The 21,221-nt window shown below is 34.6% G+C and overlaps 1 protein-coding gene across 5 annotated transcripts in view; it reads left to right on the forward strand.

Moving 5' to 3' along the window:
* Nucleotides 1-21,221, forward strand: part of PHF14 (PHD finger protein 14) — a 168,058-nt gene that overhangs the window by 29,077 nt on the left and 117,760 nt on the right. For all 5 annotated transcript variants that reach the window (XM_063099411.1, XM_063099413.1, XM_063099414.1 and 2 more), the window contains exons 5-7: nt 1,130-1,289; nt 6,514-6,625; nt 12,310-12,447. In XM_063099411.1, coding sequence (XP_062955481.1) covers nt 1,130-1,289; nt 6,514-6,625; nt 12,310-12,447 — 410 coding nt within the window. The remainder of the gene's footprint in view (nt 1-1,129; nt 1,290-6,513; nt 6,626-12,309; nt 12,448-21,221) is intronic.

The raw sequence follows: 21,221 nt of genomic DNA on the forward strand, positions 1-21,221 counted from the left end.
TGAATGGATTAATGCTATCCCTAGGTTGGTGGGGGAATGAGTGAGTTCTCGCTCTATTAGTTCCCGTGAGAGCTGTTTGTACAAAAGACCCTGGCACCTCCCCTCTCTCTCTCTCTTGCTTCCTCTTGCCCTGTGATCTGCTTGTACCTGCCAGCCTCCTACCTCTTTCCACCATGAATAGAAGCAGCCTGAGGCCTGTGCCAGATGCAGCTGTCCCAGAATCATAAGCCAAATAAACCTCTGTTCTTTATAAATAACCCAGTCTCAGGTATTTCTGTTATAGCAACACAACAGACTAAAACAAGAACTATGCTAAATTATCTTGTTTGTTGGGTATATTCATGAAGGTCTTTAAAGATTTTTATCACATTATCTGCCCAATAATTTAACTAACTCCTGTCAGAGTATTGAGTTTTGTGAATGAGAAGAAGAAGAAATAATGACCTTTTGTTTTCATCCATTCAGTTATGGATAAATTTTCACAGAAGACAGAAGAATTATACATTTATTTATTTATTTTATTTATTTATTTTTTTTGTCTTTTTCGTGACCGGCACTCAGCCAGTGAGTGCACCAGCCATTCCTATATAGGATCCGAACCCGCGGCGGGAGCATCACCGGCTCCCAGCGCTGCACTCTCCCGAGTGCGCCACAGGCTCGGCCCAAGAATTATACATTTTTAAAGAGATTAAATACCTCATGTAGTTACAGGTTGGCTCAGTTGTGAATGGAACTCAGCTTGTCTAACTCTAGTCTGAACTTTTCAAATTGTTTTAATTTATGTGTGCATGTGTGTATTTTTTAATGATACTCACAAATATGAGTTTATGTTATAATCTGCCACCTCTAAAAGTAGATCAAAGGCTTCTCTGTTTGTATGTTTGTTTTGCATGAGCTCACTCATATTCTAGTGCTTTTCTAGTAGTACTAAAACTAAATGTCATTTTTTTCATTGTGTATACTGTATTAGGTGAAAAAATATTATAAAGTGATTTCACTTCTGTGTTTTAATATCATTCCTATAAACCATTGATTTTTTACTCTACTTTCCTTCACCTTATTTTTGTGATTTTTATAAATGTGTTTAAAAAATGAATGCTATTTAATCATACTGTTTCTTTCTTTTTAGGTTGTTATGGAGTTGATGGAGAGAGTGACTCTATTATGAGTTCAGCTTCTGAAAACTCCACTGAACCTTGGTTTTGTGATGCCTGTAAATGTGGTGTTTCTCCTAGCTGTGAACTATGTCCTAATCAGGATGGAATTTTCAAGGAGACAGATGCTGGAAGGTTGATGTCATAATTATGTTGGGTTCATATGCCTGCTTTATAATGTGTCTACTTTTGGCTACCCTATTTGTGATTTTCTGAGTTACACACTGTCATTTGATTGCTTTTTTATGTCTTGACATAGAGTAAATGGCCAGGAAGCTACGGATGGGGGGGGGGAGAGGAGGAAAGACCACTTATTGAGCACCTGCATTTGCCTTTACACTCAATCCCATTTAATCCTAATAACGACCCTATGATGAGGCAGGTGGTAAAGTTTCCCACTTTATAGGGGTAGAACTGAGGCTCAGATCATTTAAATAATTTATTAGCTCAATGCCATAAGCTGGTGAATAGTCAAGTTTGAACCCAGATCTGTGTGACTTCAAGAATATATCAGGATACAGAACCCAAATAATGATTTTAAAAAGGGAAGTTTAATATAAAGAACTATTAAGCTATGATAAAAGAGTAATCATAACATATTAAAGAACTCTAAAGGACACCCTGGGGCTCAGGAAGATTATCTAAGGAATGATAAAATTGGAGGGATGACCTTTTCCCCCAGCCTGGGGTTCTGACTTTATTGGAGAAATGTAGTTACGATTTACTGGATGGCAGACAAGGTTGCTGGTTTACCTGGGACAGAGCTGGTCTGCAGTTCTTGGCAAATAGGTGGCTGGGTATAAGTTGCAGCTTGAGCTGGGGCACTGATTTGAAGTCTGAAGTATCTGGTGCATGTGTTGAGAGGGCCAGGGAAAAGTGATATCCAGGTTGGGCCAAGGCTGCAAGGTCACTCAGGGTCTGTGTGTGTAGCTGGGGCAGAGCAAGGATGGATGTAGTGTGCCCATCTTTGCCTAGAAGACCCTTCCTCCTACAATGCCCTCTACCATTAATATCACGCTCACTATAAAGGAGAAATTCTGAAGGAATTCTGTCCATTGTGCAGAGCAGGTATTGAAGTATGAACTTGGAGCTGAGAGGCAATAAATTGATAACTGGCACAAAGACATCAGTTCTTTTCACTGCATTCAAACTCATGTTTATTATCACATTTGAGCAGTTGTCATCATAGTAGTGTTAACATCTTTCATGTTTTTTTCCAGAAGACTACCATCTGGGGTGGGTGACTTAAATATAAAAGTAACTCCCAACCTTTTGTAATATTTGGATTGCTCCCTTCACCTTCCTCTTAGCCTCCAATATAAGAGGGAGTCCTCAAGTTTTTATTGTGCCATATAAGGATATTTCAGTATTTTTATTAAACATGTTTAATATTTTAACAAGAACAACAACAAAAAATATATATAAATTGTCACCATCATTTTTCATATTTTAACGTTGAAAAGAGTAGGACACATTTTATCCCCAAATAGAGGATAGGCTTTTAAATTTAATAACTTTGGTAAAGTAAGATTTATTTTTCTTATTTTTCTCATTTTTGCCCCACTTGGTGGACAAGCCCTTGAGAAATGTTGCTATACAAGATTGCTGGGCTAGCATAGAATTGACCATGGAATCTTGGAGAATCTTGTATGTTGATGTTCAGGGAAAATGGCTGAAACTGTTACTTCTCTTTCCTTATCACTCATCCAGGAAATAAAAAAAAAAAAACAAATGGTTTGATGTATCGACATGATATGAATCTGTGGTCTGTATCATAGACATGAGCATTATTTTATGTTTGGACTGAGTTTAGCCTATAACTAGAGGGTTTAGTAAGCAGTGAAAATTTATGCTATCAAGTCAGGCTGCCCATATTTGGATTCTGATATTTTTTGGCTAAATGTGATTTTAGACAAGTGATTTAACCTTTTTATGCCTCAGTTTCCTTAGCACTGTTGAGAGGATTAAATGAGTTGATTCATGTAAAGCAATAAGCATACTTTCTGGAACATAATAAATGGTCAGTAAATGTCTCCTTACTTCTGCTTCTGCTACTACTACTAGTGCTTTCTTATTACCAGTATTGCTCTACTTATTTAAGGTAATCGTGGAGTACCAGCTGCTACATAAATTCTTTCTGGTAAACCTTCCCATCCTGAGAGTTGAAATTTATGGTGATTAATTGTAGTGAATAAGTGAGGCAACTTTGCAAAATACAGAGCTTCCTTTTAGGGAAGAGAATTTGTTTTACTTTTTTTCTTATTTGTTAATTTAAAAATTCTGTTGAAAAACTGTAAAGTAGCTGTCTCTCCATGCTAGCCTAATCCACAAAATAACTTGTAAAATTGTTTTTGAATGACAAAAAAAGAGAGGCCTCTTTAACGATTTAGATTTACTGAGGGATAATTGTATTGGCTACTGTGGATATTACATATTACTGTGGATATTACCTCCCTTGATGGTGCAGCCTGGCAAAATTTTTTTATATATTATTTGAACACTTTATTTGTGTTGATGTCCACATTCAACTATAGGCTATATTGGAAATTATAGGCCTTGATAATTTTGAAGGATACAGTACTAGTTTGATTCAAGGCATAAAAAACCAAGAGAATTTCACAAACCTTTTAGTATTCTAGTTTCACGTGGAAAGCAGGGGAAGAGAAATAGTGTATGAGTAAGGCTTTGAAATGGACTTCTGTGACATGGGCTTAATTAAATTTTTTTCACTCTAGATAGGAGTCACAATTTCTGCATAGAAAACGATGTGACTTAATTTGAGAAAACTATCAGTACATTCTTGTCATTAAATATTTATTTCATTTTTTAGGGAGAATATTTTACCCTGTCTTAAGTGGTCTTATAAACCTGACCGTTGGAAATATTAGAAATACTGTCTTCTCTATGTCCTCTGTTGGTTGTCCTCCAGTCAACTGTGAAATGAGATACGGCTCTGAGCTTAATTTTTTTTTTTTTTTTTGTCGTTTTTTCGTGACCGGCACTCAGCCAGTGAGTGCACTGGGCAGTCCTATATAGGATCCGAACCCGCAGCGGGAGCGTTGCCGCGCTCCCAGCGCAGCACTCTACCAAGTGCGCCATGGGCTCGGCCCTCTGAGCTTAATTTTTTAAATAAGTATGAGGTGCAATAGAAAGCAGCATTGAATTCTTTAAGTCTCAATTCTACAACTTGGTAGCCATGTTATATTTGAACATTATTTAATCCTTCTCAACCCTTTTCTTGATATACAAAATGAGAATAATCACTCACAGGAAGCTTTTAGTTTTTTTTTTTTTCTTGTAGCTAATATTTCTTGAGTGAATACAGTGAGCCAGACATCATATATAAGCTCTTCATATACATCTTTATGACTGCCAAACTGCCTATGTGGTGCTTTGTGTGTAGTAGACAATTAGTAATTGATTATTGAATGAAGGAATGAAAATAACATACTGGAAGTGAATTTGTTTTATATGCTGTGAATGCGCTAAAAATACAAGGCATTTCAAAATCAAATTTGGTTGATTATAGTTTCCATTCTGAAATGAAAGTCTTTTGAGAAGTATCTTTCTACTTAGTCTGCTTTATTAAAATATATGAAATTAAAATAATCTATTGATAGTTTCTGTGCTAGAATGACAATTCTGACTCTTTGTTTTTTGGTGATTTTATGTGATGTTTATTTTCTGCTCCTTTCCCCAACCAACATCTGTCATCATAGCTTCAAGCAAACTGATGGTAAAGTAACAAGGAAGATTTTTTAAAAAATTTCCTAAGTTGTCTTAATAACAAAATTCTAATGTGTATGTGGCTAAACAGATGAACAAAAAACTATTTACAGCTGCTTTTAAAAAGGACCAAAATTGTCTCAGCTGTTACTTTTACTGACTTTGATATATATTTTAATAAAGACTTAAATTGGTATCGCCACATGAATGGTTGGGAGAAATGATACACTTGTGTGCCAGTCACATTGAAACGGCAATTTAAATCTGTAGTACTTGTGTGACTTGTACTAAAACATTTTAAGAAGGTCAGTATGAAGCAAGCAGCCAGCTGTTGGTTTTATCAAAGATAAACTCCAGCAGAGTACAGCGACATGTAATACGTCAGTGGAGCATGAAAAACTGCACAAATTAAATTGAGAAAGCAGCTGGTTGTTGAAGATGTGTATCTTTATATTGACCTCCACAGAATACATTTGGGAGGTTGGATTAAAATAAAATGTTCTATCAAGAAATCTCAAAACCTTGGATTTTTCCTCAGTAAAAAAGATAATTTTTAGAAAGATTTGTAACTATTTTCCCCAGTACTTCTATAGAATGATTCTTAGTCTTTTAAGATTAAGTGCATCACAGAGCAAGAACCATGTAGCATCCACAGCCTCTTAAGCTGTGATAAAGCAGAATTTGTTTACCTATTCACAAGGTTAATCGAGATTTGCTTTATTATTTTTACCCTTTTTCTGACAGAACTGATATATCTATCTATCTATCTATATATCTACTGTTTCAATTTCACATTTTGTTTGGTTATAAACAAACAGAAAAAAGGTGCCTAATATATTAAAAATGGCTTGAAACAATTTTAAAAAATGAAATTAGAAATAACTTCCTTTTTTTACAGTGTACTGAGACTGTGAGCATTCTTTGCTTAGTGTTACAGCATCATTCAGACTTTAAAAAATATTTGTATGTTGGGCATGTAGTTTTAGTACATAGGCTGTATGGTGAACAGATTAATGAAAATGTGACCTCCTTATGTTATTATAACTTTGTCCTGTACCTTCTTCCAGCAGTCAGTTTTAACCTTGGGAGAAAGAAAATCAAACTGTACACCAAAACTGTTTTAAAATATGTCCTTAAGGATTACCCAACAGCTTTTGGAAGAGAGTAACAAGAAAGAGCAGTTTTACTTAATTACTGCAGAGTAACTTCACAGTTCTTAAATTAGAATCCTTAATTCTTGAAGAGCTTAAAATAATAAATGAATACCTTTCCATGCATATGAAAATGATGCTTTGTACATTTGAATAATAGTTATGCAAATATATAAGAACAACAGGTAAGTGCAAAGTGCAGTGATTTTAAGTGAAAAGCAGTTATAGTTGTAACTCTCAGTTTTGGCTCAGCTGCTGGAAAAGCAGTGCTTAATACAGTCCCTTTTTCTGCAACTAAATGCTGTCATTCTAAAGGTGTTCCATATTCTTCAGATATGTGTCTGAGATTGTGAGATTTTTACATATGATCATAGAATTTTTTCGGTAGTATTTTGAGATGGCACATGTTTTACTTGTTTGTTGTCCATGTGGGAATTTCATGAAAGGTTTTGATAGCAAAATCATATATTCTCTCCTTATAGATGGGTTCACATTGTTTGTGCCCTGTATGTTCCTGGAGTAGCCTTTGGAGATATTGACAAATTACGACCAGTAACACTAACAGAAATGAACTATTCCAAATATGGTGCCAAGGTGAGACAAAGTATTTTTGATTACTTAAAAGAGATAAGTTTTTACTTGTTAGTTTAAAAAGCTTTTTATTTATATCATTGTTGATTACAGAATGCTTATTAGTAATCATGCTATTTGTAGAGCCATTAGCACTTAATCATTTATTTTTGAAAATAATTTTCTTAGAAAGCCAATAATGTATAATTTCTTCCATGTACTCTTAATTTAGAATAATATATGTGATAAAATGGTTATTGATTCTACTGCTATTTTCCTGGCACTTGGCACACTTCCTAATACATAGACCCAAAGCCTTATGTATAATCGGTTAGATTAAATATAAACCTAATTTCTTGACTTTACTTTTGAGGTGAAATTTATCAAAATGATGAAAAAGAGTACAAAGAACACCCTTTACTTTACTCAGGTTTCAAGGACTTGTTTTATCTTTATGACTACACAACCTGCCTAACAAATGATTCTCAGCCTTGAGAGTTTTTAAACTGGTTTTTGTTCATTGAGCTTTAGGATTGTAAATGATTAAAAATGCCCACTTATTAATTTAAATTTAGGTATGTAATTACTACAAACATCCCAGGAACACTAGAACTAATTAGGCACTGATACGTTCTCTTTTCCTTACTGTTTATGGTAAATTGGGAAGGAAGGCTCCTGAATAGCATCAGTAACATATTAGTGGCTGGCTGCTTAGCTCAGTTGGTGAGAGCTCATCCTTGTAACAACAAGGTCAAAGTTCAGTTCCAAGTACTGCCAAGCTGCAAAAAAAAAATCAGTAACATATTAAAGGCAGGATGAGGAACTGTCTTATTTCTTAAAGGCTGCTTACAAAATACCTTAGATGGGGTAATCCATGAATAATGGAAGCTGGGGAGTCTAAGATCGAGGCACCAGCTGATTTGGTGTCTGGTGAGGGCTTGCTCTCTGCTTCCAAGATGGCACTTCATTGTTGCATCCTCACATGGTGGAAGGGGAGAAGTCAGTTCCCTTCAACCTCTTTTATAAGGCACTAATCCCATTCAGGAAGGGTGGAGTCCTCATGACTTAATCACTTTCCAAAAGGCCCACCTCTTAATGTTATCACATTGGGTGTTAGGTTCTGATTTGTGAATTTGGGGGAGATACCAACTTTCAGACCATAGCAATAACTTAGAGGTTGTTACATCGTGGATAATTCTGATACTGAAAAATCAGAAATTTGATAGTTTCTGATATTATATCTGGTATATCCTCCTCGGGCTGTAACCCCTTCTTCCAGTCCTCCTTCCCAATCCTCCACTCCCACTCCTGTCCCAATCTTGTGCTTTAGTTTGGGTCATTGCTATTGAACTATCTTCAGCTGCCCTCTCCAGAATTAACTAAGCCTCCAGGGAAAAAAGCAGGCCTACACTCTGAACTTACTTTCTAGGTCCTTAGATAATTCTACACTGTTATTTTACCTCTCTGATGCCTTTAAGCTGTAGTTTAAGAAAAATAATTTGTCCATATTTTTTAGTTGGGGAGCATTTGTACACATTATCTAGTCTACTGTTATTGCAAGTGTCAATTACTTTATTTTTGATAGCAGCTTTATAAAACACAAGCACAGAGTCTAGAAGAGACTACCTTAAGTCATTTTTAGTAGGCATATATTTTACCATAAATATAAATCTAGAAGAAATTTAAAGAAGGTTAAACGTGATTTCTTATTTCACAGTGTTTCCAATGCAAACTTAATATATCAAATAAGCTAATTAGTTTTATATCTACGTTTTTATAAGGAGAACAAATTTCTTTGGGATATTTCAAGAGTCCTTTGGAATGTTCCAAAGTTAGTTCAAGGTCAAAATAACTTAATTTAGAATTTGATTTTGAGAAGTTGTCAAAAATGTCAAAAACTTTAAAATTTTTGCTTAAATAGGATCACAGGTCACTGTAGATCACTACTTAGTTATCCAGGGTGACCATTAAGAGCTTTTATAGACAAATACAGAAAAGTACGTAGTTGTAGGAAAAACCTTAGCTCTTTCAATAGGGAGGACTCAGTTTTCTTAAGAAATGAAAGACCTCTTAAAAAACAAGATAGAAAGGAAATTATTTTGATGACACAAAATCTTTGTTTCCTAGGCCAATTCCTTAAAAGGTAAAGAAAAACCTTTCACAGTTTCTTATTAAGAACAGACCAATACTCCAAAACCTTGTTGCTTTACCAGAGAAGACCAGATTCTAGTTTTGCATAAGCATACTTTTGAGTATGCTAAATTTACAAAACTTATAAATGATTTCCTTTAATATTAGCGAGCTTGATCACATAAAATTCTTTTTCTAGATTCCTCTTCCACAAACCTTCTACAACTTTTTTGTATCCATTCAGTTTTTGTCCTATGCTTTCTCTATCCTCGTAGAACAACCACTTTGGGACAAAAATTAATTTCCCCAATCAAACAAATTTCTTACAAAAACATATCCTTCGTATTTCATAGCTTCACTTACCAAAAAACAGTCTTACTTTCCTCCTACACAGAGTTAGTTCTAATTTCAATTATCACATATAATTAGAATTCTTAACTCTTAGTAACTTTAATTTATAGTGAAAACTTATAAGTAAGCAACTGTGAACTGTCACGTACCAACATTCTGTAGATTAACATTATTTCATAATTTCTAGAAGCATGTGTATTCTCACTGGACATGTTTACTAACAGACTCAAATATCTTTGGTTTCTTTGTAATAGGCTAAAAGTGGATAAGCTTATGTTTAGCAAATTAACATTTTGGTATTTTATCTTATTTGGAAATGATGTAGATATTCAATGAATATTCATTATTTAATCTAACTTAAAAGAGATTTGGGAAGTTGTTTTTAGGCAGACACATTATAACACCAAAGAGTTAGCCATAATCAAGTTATTTCCCTGTTAGACAGTTTTATTGCATCTGCATGTTAGGCAGTCATCATGAAAGCAAGGATCCTAAAAAGTTAAAATATGTGTTTTTTTGTTTTACTGCTGTTTGAACTTACTGATATTTGTTAAAAAATATTTTTAAGATTTCTCATTTGCCTTTTTTAAAGAGTCCTTTAGACAGGCAATTTTCATTCATTTGAAAACTTTTAGATGCCTTCACATACCAATCAAAAACAATGTCCCATTGTTTTGGTGGCATTTTGGATTCTTTCTTTTCTAATGCACCTCACAAGTGAATGATTTTGTAAAGATTAAAACTTCCTCATTATGGCCATTGTAATTCTAAGTCATCTTTAGTAAGGTTAACCCACTTTTCCAAAAGTACGCTGGTTCTTGCTTATAATTTTTGTGTATAAAATTAGCCAGTGTTCCAGAAAGTAGAGTCCCAGACTCATTAATTTGGAGGAACCCATTTTCAGAAGGTATCTACCTAAGGTCTGTAACTGGACCCAGTCCAGTTATTTATTGGGTCCAATCTGATTCTGGACTGACTGGTTAAGAAATGCTCAGAGTTGGAGAGCTCAAAAATGCAAGTTAACAGAGCTCTAATCTGAAAGGAACTTAAACCACACCTCCAGTTACAAGTGAGAGAGCAGTGAGCACAACAGGCTTATACACATACCTTTTCCCAGTCACTCATTGTTCCTGGGGGCATTGGAATTCTCATTTGGATCCCACATCTGACACCAAAAACTTAAAAACGTTAGACAAAATAAATTTAATAGTTTATTTGAACATTAAAGGGTTCAGGAATCGAGCGTCATTCAAAACCAGAAGAGGTTCAGAGGGCTCCACTTTAGCAGCATGGGCATCAGGCTTAGATACGCCGAATGTGGGTAGAAGCTAAGTAAATTAAATTACATAATTGGCTACAGCTATGCATTTATCTTATTAGGTATGATCCAGTTGAAAGTTCCTAGTTATGTAATTAATGGCCAGTTGGCTATTTTGTATTGTCTGAAGCTCAGTTTTGTTTTCAAAATTTGAGCGGTTATAAGGAATTCCTCTAAATTTAATTGCGGTTTGCTTGTGTGAGGGTTCTGAGTACGGAAACAACCTCAGGCTAATGGCCTCTTGCTTATTTTGCTTTAGCAAAGTATCACTGGGAAATGGAATTGGAAATGATGTACTGTCTAGCTCATCTGCAAAATCAAGCACAATATTCTGACTTATAACTGGGACAGCTCTAGTCGACCGTATTTTGTACCAATTTTCCAATCTTGATTATGTTCTCCCTTGTTTTCTCAGTTGCTTAGTTCACTAGCATTTTAAATGACTTAGGCAATTGAGGAAGATTATATTTTCTTTGATAGATTGTTCTGTAATCTGGTAAGACTGTATTGTCATGAGATTTTTCCTTGTGTTCAATCTGAAATCCCTGGCTCAATTTCATCATGTTACATTAAATTACCCACTCAGGGAACTATCCTAAGCAATTTGTCTCTATTCATGGTTTTGACATCCTTTACATAATTTAATTTATTTCACTTTCTCCCTTTCTTCCTCTCTTTCTCTGTGTTTCATTCTCTTTTTCTCTCTTCCTCTCTTTTTTTGATCTCATGTTTAGATTGATATTTGCCAGTATTTTGTATTATATATTTTCTGCTATTATTGGAAAAAGACACTTAGCTAGGCAGTAGAGTGTCAGGATTTGGGAATGTGTTCACATCTACTTCCAGTGTCTTTTTCTTGTTCTTTTTTATTCATTGCGGATGTTCAGTCTGGTGCTGCTACCCAGTAGGTAGTTACTAACTATTATAGTATTAAAATAATATTTTTAGTGTCTATTGAAATTTATTTTCCTCTTAACATGTTTCCCTCATATTTAGTTTAATTAGAATACATGTTCTAAACAATTTTTTAATTGTTCACTAGCAGTCTTTCACAGTCTAACAGGTTTTTCTTATATTAAGATTCCTGTTACCAGCAGTTTATATTTTTAGACTAGAGTTTTTTTTCCCCTCTCTCTTATTAAGGTAGTAAAAAGGATAAAGAAATAATTTAATGGGAGGATTTTGGGTAATTTCAACAGTTTATATTTTTGGTTTTATAGTTTTTTTCCTTTTAGCTACATTTTGTATCACTTACAATTTCACCAGATTGTTTAGTTAAAATTATTTTTAGTTGTCTTAAAGATATTTTTAAAAATGCATGATTTCCTTGGTTGCAATGTCTATTTTTTTTGGTGGGTTTTCTCTGATCTCTTATTTATTTTCTATAATTTTTCAAGCAGTATCATCTTGTTTAAGAGTTAATATAGCCTAATGGTGGGCTTTAAAGTATAATTGTCCTGGTTTGAATCCTGACTCCCAATTACTTTCTTTGTTATTTTGAATAGGTTTTTAATTTATCTTTATCTTAATATTTTCATGTGTAAAATGGGAATAATTACAGTAGCTCTTAGCTTAGTAGTTAGTGTTATATGATTACATATATTAGTATATGTAAAGTGCTTAGAATAGTGCCTGGCACATAGTAAGTCCTCAAATAATATTAATTATTATTATTATTTGTTGTTATCACTATATCAGTCACTTTGGTTTATTAAAACTAAATAGATAATTACCTTTTTTAATGTTAACTCTTGGCTTGCCTTACGATTATTGTTTGTATTGGTACACTATTGGTTAACTAATTGCATTTCTTTAGCATTTTAAATATTTAGTTGATACTTTCATGAGAATGCGGTCTTTGTTCTGAAAATATTTTTGTTCCAAGAGTTTTCTTGTTATTCTGTTGTAGGAGTGTAGTTTTTGTGAAGACCCTCGCTTTGCTCGAACTGGAGTTTGCATCAGCTGTGATGCAGGGATGTGCAGGGCCTATTTCCATGTGACCTGTGCCCAGAAGGAAGGTCTGCTTTCGGAGGCAGCAGCAGAAGAGGTAGATTTATTTTAACCCTTAATTGGTGATTATGTTTATAAGACTTCTTATGACTCTATTATATACTATAACAAGTATAAATCATAAAAGAAATTTAAAATTTATTTTTAACATTTTTGCCTAGATCACTGGTCTAAAACTTTAAAAGTAAATATCTTTGAGTTTTGTCATTCTTAAAACTAGTCAGACTTCTGGAAAACAGGTTAAAATTTTTATCGGGAGATGTGACTGGTAAAATAAAAGATGATCCAGTGTGTTTTAAAGCATTAAAATGTGAACATATTTTATATGGAAATCTGAATTTGTATTTGGGTAACCTTGCTTTGTTTTTCTCTAAATAAAATTATTACCCTGTCTTCAGTATCTTTGTTACTCTTTACCATTACTTGTAATTCCATAGTACTCCTGCCAGGCTTATTGGCTTTAGGTTAATCAATCAGTTGTTTTCAAAGTGTGTTTTGGGGACCTGTTAAGATTCTTTCAAGTAGTCTGAGGTTAAAATTCTTTTCAATAACAATATGAAAATGGTATTTACTTTTTAAAACTCTGTTCTCTCATGAGTAATAGTGGAGATTTCTAGAGATTACATACAATATAACAGTATAACATATTGAATGTGGAAACAGTTTTGAGAATCCAGGTGTCTTTTTTATGTCAGGTATCAACACATTTAAGAGATAAGCAGAAATGCAAAAAGTGCCACTCTTCTCTAAATGTTGTAAATTGTGTAAATTATAGTTATTTAAATAAAAATGTATACTTATGTAATGGACTTATTCTTTAAAATAAATTAATGATTATTTTTAAAAGTTCTGTTTTAATTTCTAATATGGTGACTGTCTAAAAACATATAAACTCTTTGGGGTCCTCAGTAGTTTTTAAGAGTGTCTTGATCCTGAGAACAGGTTCAGTTGATTCTTTAAGCTCTTAATTTGAGCAAATGTTTATTCATTAGTTTTTACTGCATGTTTATGATGGCTTTATAGTAATGCCTAAGCCTTTTCTTGTTATGTTTCTTCTTTATTAGGTAAATTTTCAATATCAAATAAACATGTTTATTGTGCTAGGCTTTTATCTTAGTACATTTATTTCATAGCCAGGAAACAAGTAAAGATAATCTGATGATGAAAATTTTGTTGAGAAAAGTTTGAGAGGTATATTTTATGAATAAATGGATCTTATAGAATTATATTTTCAATATATAAATCTGTTTTTGTTCCAATTTCTGATTCTGAGGAACAGTATTTTGATTGATCACTGAGCATTTCACAGCTACTGGGCAGACATAGAGGTATAATTGTACAATAGTGTTGTGTGGATTAGTCATGGCAATAGCTCAGGATGGTGGACACAAGTGCCTAGGGTCAATACCAGTAAGACTTAGAGGACCAGATAAATGGCAGGTGAATACCTGAAGCAGGGAATCTGTAGGTTAAGGTTAGTTGTCTACTTCTGGAAAACTTTGAGCTTTGCAGTCAGGAAGGTACCTTTGTAGCCATTTCTTTTAGAACTTGTTCAGAGCTTTGCCTTTTATACTGTGATAGTTTGGGTCCCTTTGCATAGAACCATATGCCATCCTTTTTGGGAAGAGAGTATCTAGTTAATTAACAAAAATGTGTGAAGTAGCCAGATATAGAACAGTGTGATGTAATGGAGTCAGTAGTGATTTGGAGATTGCATCCCTCTATTTAAAGACATGCAAATTAAAATGAAACAAACAAAACATAATATTGTGCTAGGTAAGTAGTTTGCTGTCAGTTTGTGGTCAGTGTGTTTATATCTGTGAGCTAATCTGGGGAAATTTACAGGTGTGATATTGTGAAAATGTGTATTTTTGGTCTTTACCCCCATCTCCTGATAGACAACTCTTAAAATCCCTAGAATCTCTGAAGTGATGAGTTCTTTCTGGAACTAATGATGGCTGGCAGTCCTTAGGCAGCTTCTAGATGGGGGCTGGTCACAGGAAAGACCAAGCTCCCCCAACCTCTGGGGAGCGGAGAACTGAAGGTTAAGCTGATCACCAGTGGCCAGTGATTTAATCAATCATGTCTCTTTAATGAAGCCTCCATAAAAACACAGAGCTTCTAGATAGCAGAAGCTGTGGAGATTTCTGGAGGGTGGCTCGCCCAGAGAGGGTATGGAAGCTCCACACCCCTTCTCCCACACTTCCCTATATGCATTTCTTCATCTCTATCCTTTGTAATATCCTTTATAATAAACTGGTCAATGTTAGTACATGTTTCCTGAGTTCTTTGAGCTGCTCAGTGAAACTAATTGAACGAAAGTATTGTTTAAGAAGTTTTATTGTTTCAGGGTGTATATTTAAATCCTTAATCCATTTTGAGTTGATTTTAGTATACGGTGAGAGGTATGGATCTAGTTTCATTTTCCTGCATATGGATATCCAGTTATCCCAGCACCATTTGCTGAAGAGGCTGTCCCTTCCCCACTGAATGGGCTTGGTGCCTTTGTCAAAGATCAGATGGCAGTAAGTGTGTGGGTTGATTTCTGGATTCTCTATTCTATTCCATTGGTCAGTGTGTCTGTTTTTATGCCAGTACCATACTGTTTTGGTTATTATAGCTTTGTAGTATAGCTTAAAGTCAGGTAGTGTTATGCCTCCAGCTTTATTTTTTAGGGGAAACACTTCAGGAAATAGGACTGGGCACAGACTTCATGAATACGACCCCAAAAGCACGGGCAACCAAAGGAAAAATAAACAAATGGGATTATATCAAACTAAAAAGCTTCTGCACAGCAAAAGAAACAATTAAAAGAGTTAAAAGACAACCAACAGAGTGGGAGAAAATATTTGCAAAATATTCATCTGACAAAGGATTAATATCCAGAATATATAAGGAACTCAAACAACTTTACAACAAAAAATCAAGCAACCCAATTAAAAAATGGGCAAAAGAGCTAAGTAGGCATTTCTCTAAGGAAGATATACAAATGGCCAACAGACATATGAAAAAATGCTCAACATCACTCAGCATCCAGGAAATGCAAATCAAAACCACACTGAGATACCATCTAACCCCAGTTAGGATGGCTAAAATCCAAAAGACTCTGAACGATAAATGCTGGCGAGGTTGTGGAGAAAAAGGAACTCTCATAACATTGTTGGTGGGACTGCAAAATGGTGCAGCCTCTATGGAAAATGGTATGGAGGTTCCTCAAACAATTGCAAATAGATCTACCATACGACCCAGCTATCCCACTGTTGGGAATATACCCAGAGGAATGGAAATCATCAAGTCGAAGGTATACCTGTTCCCCAATGTTCATTGCAGCACTCTTTACAATAGCCAAGAGTTGGAACCAGCCCAAATGTCCATCATCAGATGAGTGGATACGGAAAATGTGGTACATCTACACAATGGAATACTACTCAGCTATAAAAACAAATGAAATACTGCCATTTGCAACAACATGGATGGACCTCGAGAGAATTATATTAAGTGAAACAAGTCAGACACAGAAAGAGAAATACTACATGTTCTCACTTATTGGTGGGAGCTAAAAATTAATATATAAATTCACACACACACACACACACACACACACACACACACACAACCGGGGGGGGGGAGAAGATATAACAACCACAATTACTTGAAGTTGATACGACAAGCAAACAGAAAGGACATTGTTGGGGGGAGGGGGGGAGGGAGAAGGGAGGGAGGTTTTGGTGATGGGGAGCAATAATCAGCCACAATGTATATCGACAAAATAAAATTAAAAAAATAAAATAAAATAAAAATAAAAATAAATAAAATAAATAAAAATAAAAAAATAATAAAAATAAAATAAAAAAGAAAAAACATCAGACTGTGCCCCATTAAAAAAAAAAAAAAAAAAAAGAATAAACTTCCATGTTTCTGAAGCCACTAAACGTTGCTGGGTCACCTTGTTACATCAACCTAGCTCTTACTCCATGTAGCTCATTTCCTCAGAATGAAATCCAAACACCTCCTTGACCAAAGCCTACAGGACTGTTATGGGATGAATTGTGTCTTCCCAAAATTCCTGTGTTGAAGCCCTAACCCCCAGTACCTCAGAATGTGACTGTATTTGGAGATCGGATCTTTACAGAGGTGACTAGGGTGGGCCCTCATCCTATATGACTGGTGTCCTTATATGAAGAGGAGATTAGGACACAGACACAGACAGAGGGACGACCACGTGAGGACACAGGGAGAAGGAGGCATCCACGAGCCGAGGAGAGAGGTCTCAGGAGGCACCAGCCCTGCCACACCTTGATCTTGAATTCTAGCCTCCAAACTGTGAGAGAATAAATATTTATTGTTTAAGCCAAAAAAAAAAAAAAAAGAACGAAAGTATTGGTTGTAGTAGTCAGAAGTTCCAGAGGCCTGAACTTGTGACTGGCATCTGAAGTGGGGGAGCAATCTGGGGACTGAGCCCTCAACCTGTGGGATCTGATGCTATCACCAGACAGATAGTGTCGGAATTGAATTGGAGAACACCTCACTGTGTCTGCTGAGAAATTGCTGGCTTGCTTGCCAGTGGGGAGAAATCTCTACACATTTGGTCATAGAAGTCTGTCTTCTGTTGTGATTGTTGTTGAGTAAGAGTATAGAGGAAAGACAGTGTATTTTTCCTATATTCACAGCAGGGAAATCTGAAATACACCAGAATTTAGAAATTGGGCCTGAGATGTCTTTCTTGCCTTTCTGTCTCCCTTGATTGACTATGTAGGAGCTGGATGGTAGAATAAAATGTGACTTTTCTCCTTATTCACTACCTTGCTCAGTCTGTTTTGGGGGAAAATGCTTCAAAGCATATTTACATATGTTCCTGGTTTTTTGTTATAAATACTTGGAGAATTGGAAAATTATAAAGGTTTCCGAATAGTGTTTCAAAACCCAGGAATCAATGAGGTTTGATTTTGGTGGTAATCATGCTATTAAAATGAAGGAGAGAGGGAGGAGGGAGGGAGGTTTTGGTAAGGGGCAACAATAATCAACCACAGTGTATATCGACAAAATAAAATTAAAAAAAAAAAAAGATCTTGGCTGTTTGTGTATGTATTGTTGGACTTCTGTTCATTAGGATTCATGTAATGTAACAGAGCATTTTAAGTTAAGAAACAAATTTTAAACTAAAATAGATCTATTGTTTGTGAGCTTATCTTGCCATCTATTTTAGTTTTATACTCTCTTTAGACATTCTAGAAAGCCTTTTTTTTTTTTTAAATTAAAGACTGACTTATCAACTTGGATTTTTTATATTCCCATGGCTGTTTTATACAGGCTATAAAAGAAAGGTTGAAAAATAGAAAAACACTTCAGTTTTATCCAATAACAACATATACCTTACCATATTTTTTATGACTTTTTATAGTCTTCTGACATAGTGCTTTATCTCATTGGTGATGATCCATTTGAAGTTTCTATTCTTTTTGACCTACTTTGCAAATATTACAGATTGTTTTAGAAGAATAGTTAAACTGTATTATTACACATGTCTTATTGAAGGGTATTCAAACCATATTATGACACAGCATATATTATTTTTAGAACTGAGCTATAGCACATATTCAGTTATGCTTACTGAAACTAATGTTATTATGTTTCCCATCATATTGTTAGTCTTAAGGTTACTTATATTCCAGCTAAAACGTGGAAGTTTCTTCAGTGATTAAAATGCAATTTTACTACTATTGAATGTTGTTACTCTCTGTTATGTAGAAAATTTTCTTTGAAACAATATAAGATTATTAAGGATTTTACTGATTTTTTCCACAACCTTTGACTTAATGGACTAAAGTCATTCGTGAATTAAATTTTCAGGGCTCAAATTAGATCTTTGGCTCTTCAACTGAAACTTTAATATTGCTAAGAGAACCAGATGGGTAGGAATGGTCTCTTGGTGGATCAAATAATTTTGAATGAGTTTGTTGAGAGGTTACATTGCTTAAATTTAGACATTTTATATGGGAGCTTTAGTGACCTTTATGTGGCCATGTTAGACATTTGGCAATTTTTTAATTTTTTAAATTATTCTAGGTTAACTCTATCATAGTTACTCAGACTATTTCTCTCACACTCCATGCCCTATCAGCTGTATTTTCAGTATATTTCCAGAGTATGTCTTCTTCCTAATTTAATTGCCACTATCTTAGTTAAAGTCATTTTTTTGTCACCTGGATTAGTATAATAACTTCCTGTTTCTGCTCTTGCTTCTCTAGAGCAGAAGGTGGTAAATTTTTTTCTATAAAGAGCCAGATAGTAAATATTTTAGGTTTTGAGGGGCTATGGTTTGTGTCACACCTACTTACTTAACTTTGCCATCATAGTGTGAAAGCAGACACAGACCACACATAAATTAGTGAGCATAACTGTGTTCCAATAAAACTTTATTAACAAGAAAGGAGAGATTTAACTCCAAAGTTATAGTTTGCCATCTTTCTTCTAGATAATAGAAGCTATTTTTAGCATAGTTAGCATGATTCCATTAAAATGTAAGTCAGATCTTTCTTTTGATCATTCCTTTGTCAATACCCTTTGACAAGAGTTTATTTGCTGTTTGCCATTAGCTGGATTAGTATTAGTGTTTTTTATATAAAATATAAAAAAAAATATAGATAATATTTTAGGTAAATATAAAGATATAAAGATAATATTTTCATGAGGGTTAAAGAAACTGCCGTATATTTTTAAATAAATTTTAAAAATATAAAGTATGTAAAAATGCTTAATATAAATTTAGATTTAGTTCACCTTCATTTCAGATAGCAGTATTCTGCATACAGTATATATGAGTGGTTTAAGAATTGTCAGAATATAGGAATAAACAAACCAAAGTGCTTTTCTTATACTCTCACTTAACAATAATCAACACATAAAGAAGACTTTGTGACCAAGTATGTGTGGTGTTTACCCCACACACCACGCAAGCAGTTAATTTTGCAGCGGACACCAGCTGGGTACCCTCCAATTCAATTCCAAAACTATCTACCTAGAGGTAGTGTCATATCCCACAGGTTAAGGGCTCAATCCCCAAGACTGCCCCCAGTTCAGACATCAGTTGTATGTTTGGGCCTCAGGAATTCTGACTGACCAGCTTCAAGTTGGGGTTCCCACAACATCCTCTTTGGGTTCAGTTAATTTGCTAGAGTGGTACACAGAACTCAGGGAAATACTTACAATTACCCACTTATTATAAAGGATATTACAAAGGACACAGATGAAGAGGTGCATGGGTGAAATATGGGGGAAGAGGTGCAGAGCTCCATGCCCTCCTCAGTTGCACCACCCTTCAGGAACCTACACATGTTCAGTTATTAGGAAGCTCTCTGAATCCAGTTTTTGGGGGTTTTCATAGGGGCTTCATTACATAGGCATGATTGACTATGGCCATCCGTGATCAACTTAACCTTCAGCCTTTCTCCCTTCCCTAGTGGTTGGGGGTGGGTGAGACTGAAAGTCTCAGTCCTCTAATCCTGAATTGCTTTAGGTGACCAGTTCCCATCCAGAAGCTACCTAGGGACTGCCAGCCATCAGTCAACTCATTAGCGTATAAAAAGACATCACTGGTGATTCTAAGGATTTTAGGAGTTGTATGCCAGGAAACTGGGATGAAGACCAAATATGTATTTAACAGCATCACAAATTGATTAAAATCCTTCAGCCATAATCAACAGAGTGAAAAGGCAACCCACAGAACAGGAGGAAATATTTCAAATTATAAATCTGATAAGGTATTAATATCTAGACTATGTAAAGAACTCCTAAAACTTAACAAAAAAAACCCAAACCAATTCAAAAATAGTCAAAGGACTTGAATAGATATTTCTACAAAGAAGATAGATATATAAATGGCCAATATGCACAAGAAAAATGCTTAACATCACAAATCTTTAGGGAAATGCAAATCAGAACCACAATGAGATACCACCTCACACCCATCAGGATGGCTACTATCAAAAATACAGAAAGTAGTAGGTGTTGATGTAGAGAAATTGGCATCCTAGTACACTGTTTGTGGGAATGTAAAATGGCATGGCTGATGTGGAAAACAGTATGGCAATTTCTCAAAAAATTAAAAATAGAATTATCATATGATCCAGCAATCCCACTCTAGGTATACATCTGAAAGAATTGAAAATATTCTTTCATAAAAATATTTTATGTTATGTGTATTTTACCACAATAAAAAAAAATTGAAAAAATACTTTAGTCATAAAAGTTAAGGGAAAATGAACAAGTGATGAATGTCAAATGGGGAAAAAGACCTTTACAAATGAGGTCAAGTTGAATGTAGATTCTCAGACAGAATCCAATTGAAAAATATCAGGAAAACTAAATTGGTTACCTTCAGTTTTTATAGAAAGAAATACTAAACAGCTATAGACATGGTTTTGTTTATGATGTAGAAACAGGTAAAGGACAAAATATATACATGGTCAAATTTATTTTTCTCTTTTGTTATATAGACGCCAGGCATCTGGATGTTGAATTTGCATTTAAATTTTTTATCTGTAAAAGGTCCTAGAAATTTCAAGTATTGGCATAAGAAATTAACAATTTTTGTTCAAATATATTGTTTTTCTTTTTGTTCTTTATTATTTGGGTTTTTCAGATTTGAATACAAGACTCCTTAAGAAATAAACTACAACTTGTAGGATAAACAGTCATAAAATGTCTTCAAGGCACAGCAGTTGAGGGATGACAGAGATATATCTCATCAAACATTTGTGGGACATGAATATAGCAGTCACTATTATATTTATGTTCTAAACCCAGTTAGAC

Source organism: Cynocephalus volans, chromosome 6 (assembly GCF_027409185.1).
Source record: "Cynocephalus volans isolate mCynVol1 chromosome 6, mCynVol1.pri, whole genome shotgun sequence".
NCBI classification, from domain to species: Eukaryota; Metazoa; Chordata; class Mammalia; order Dermoptera; family Cynocephalidae; genus Cynocephalus; species Cynocephalus volans.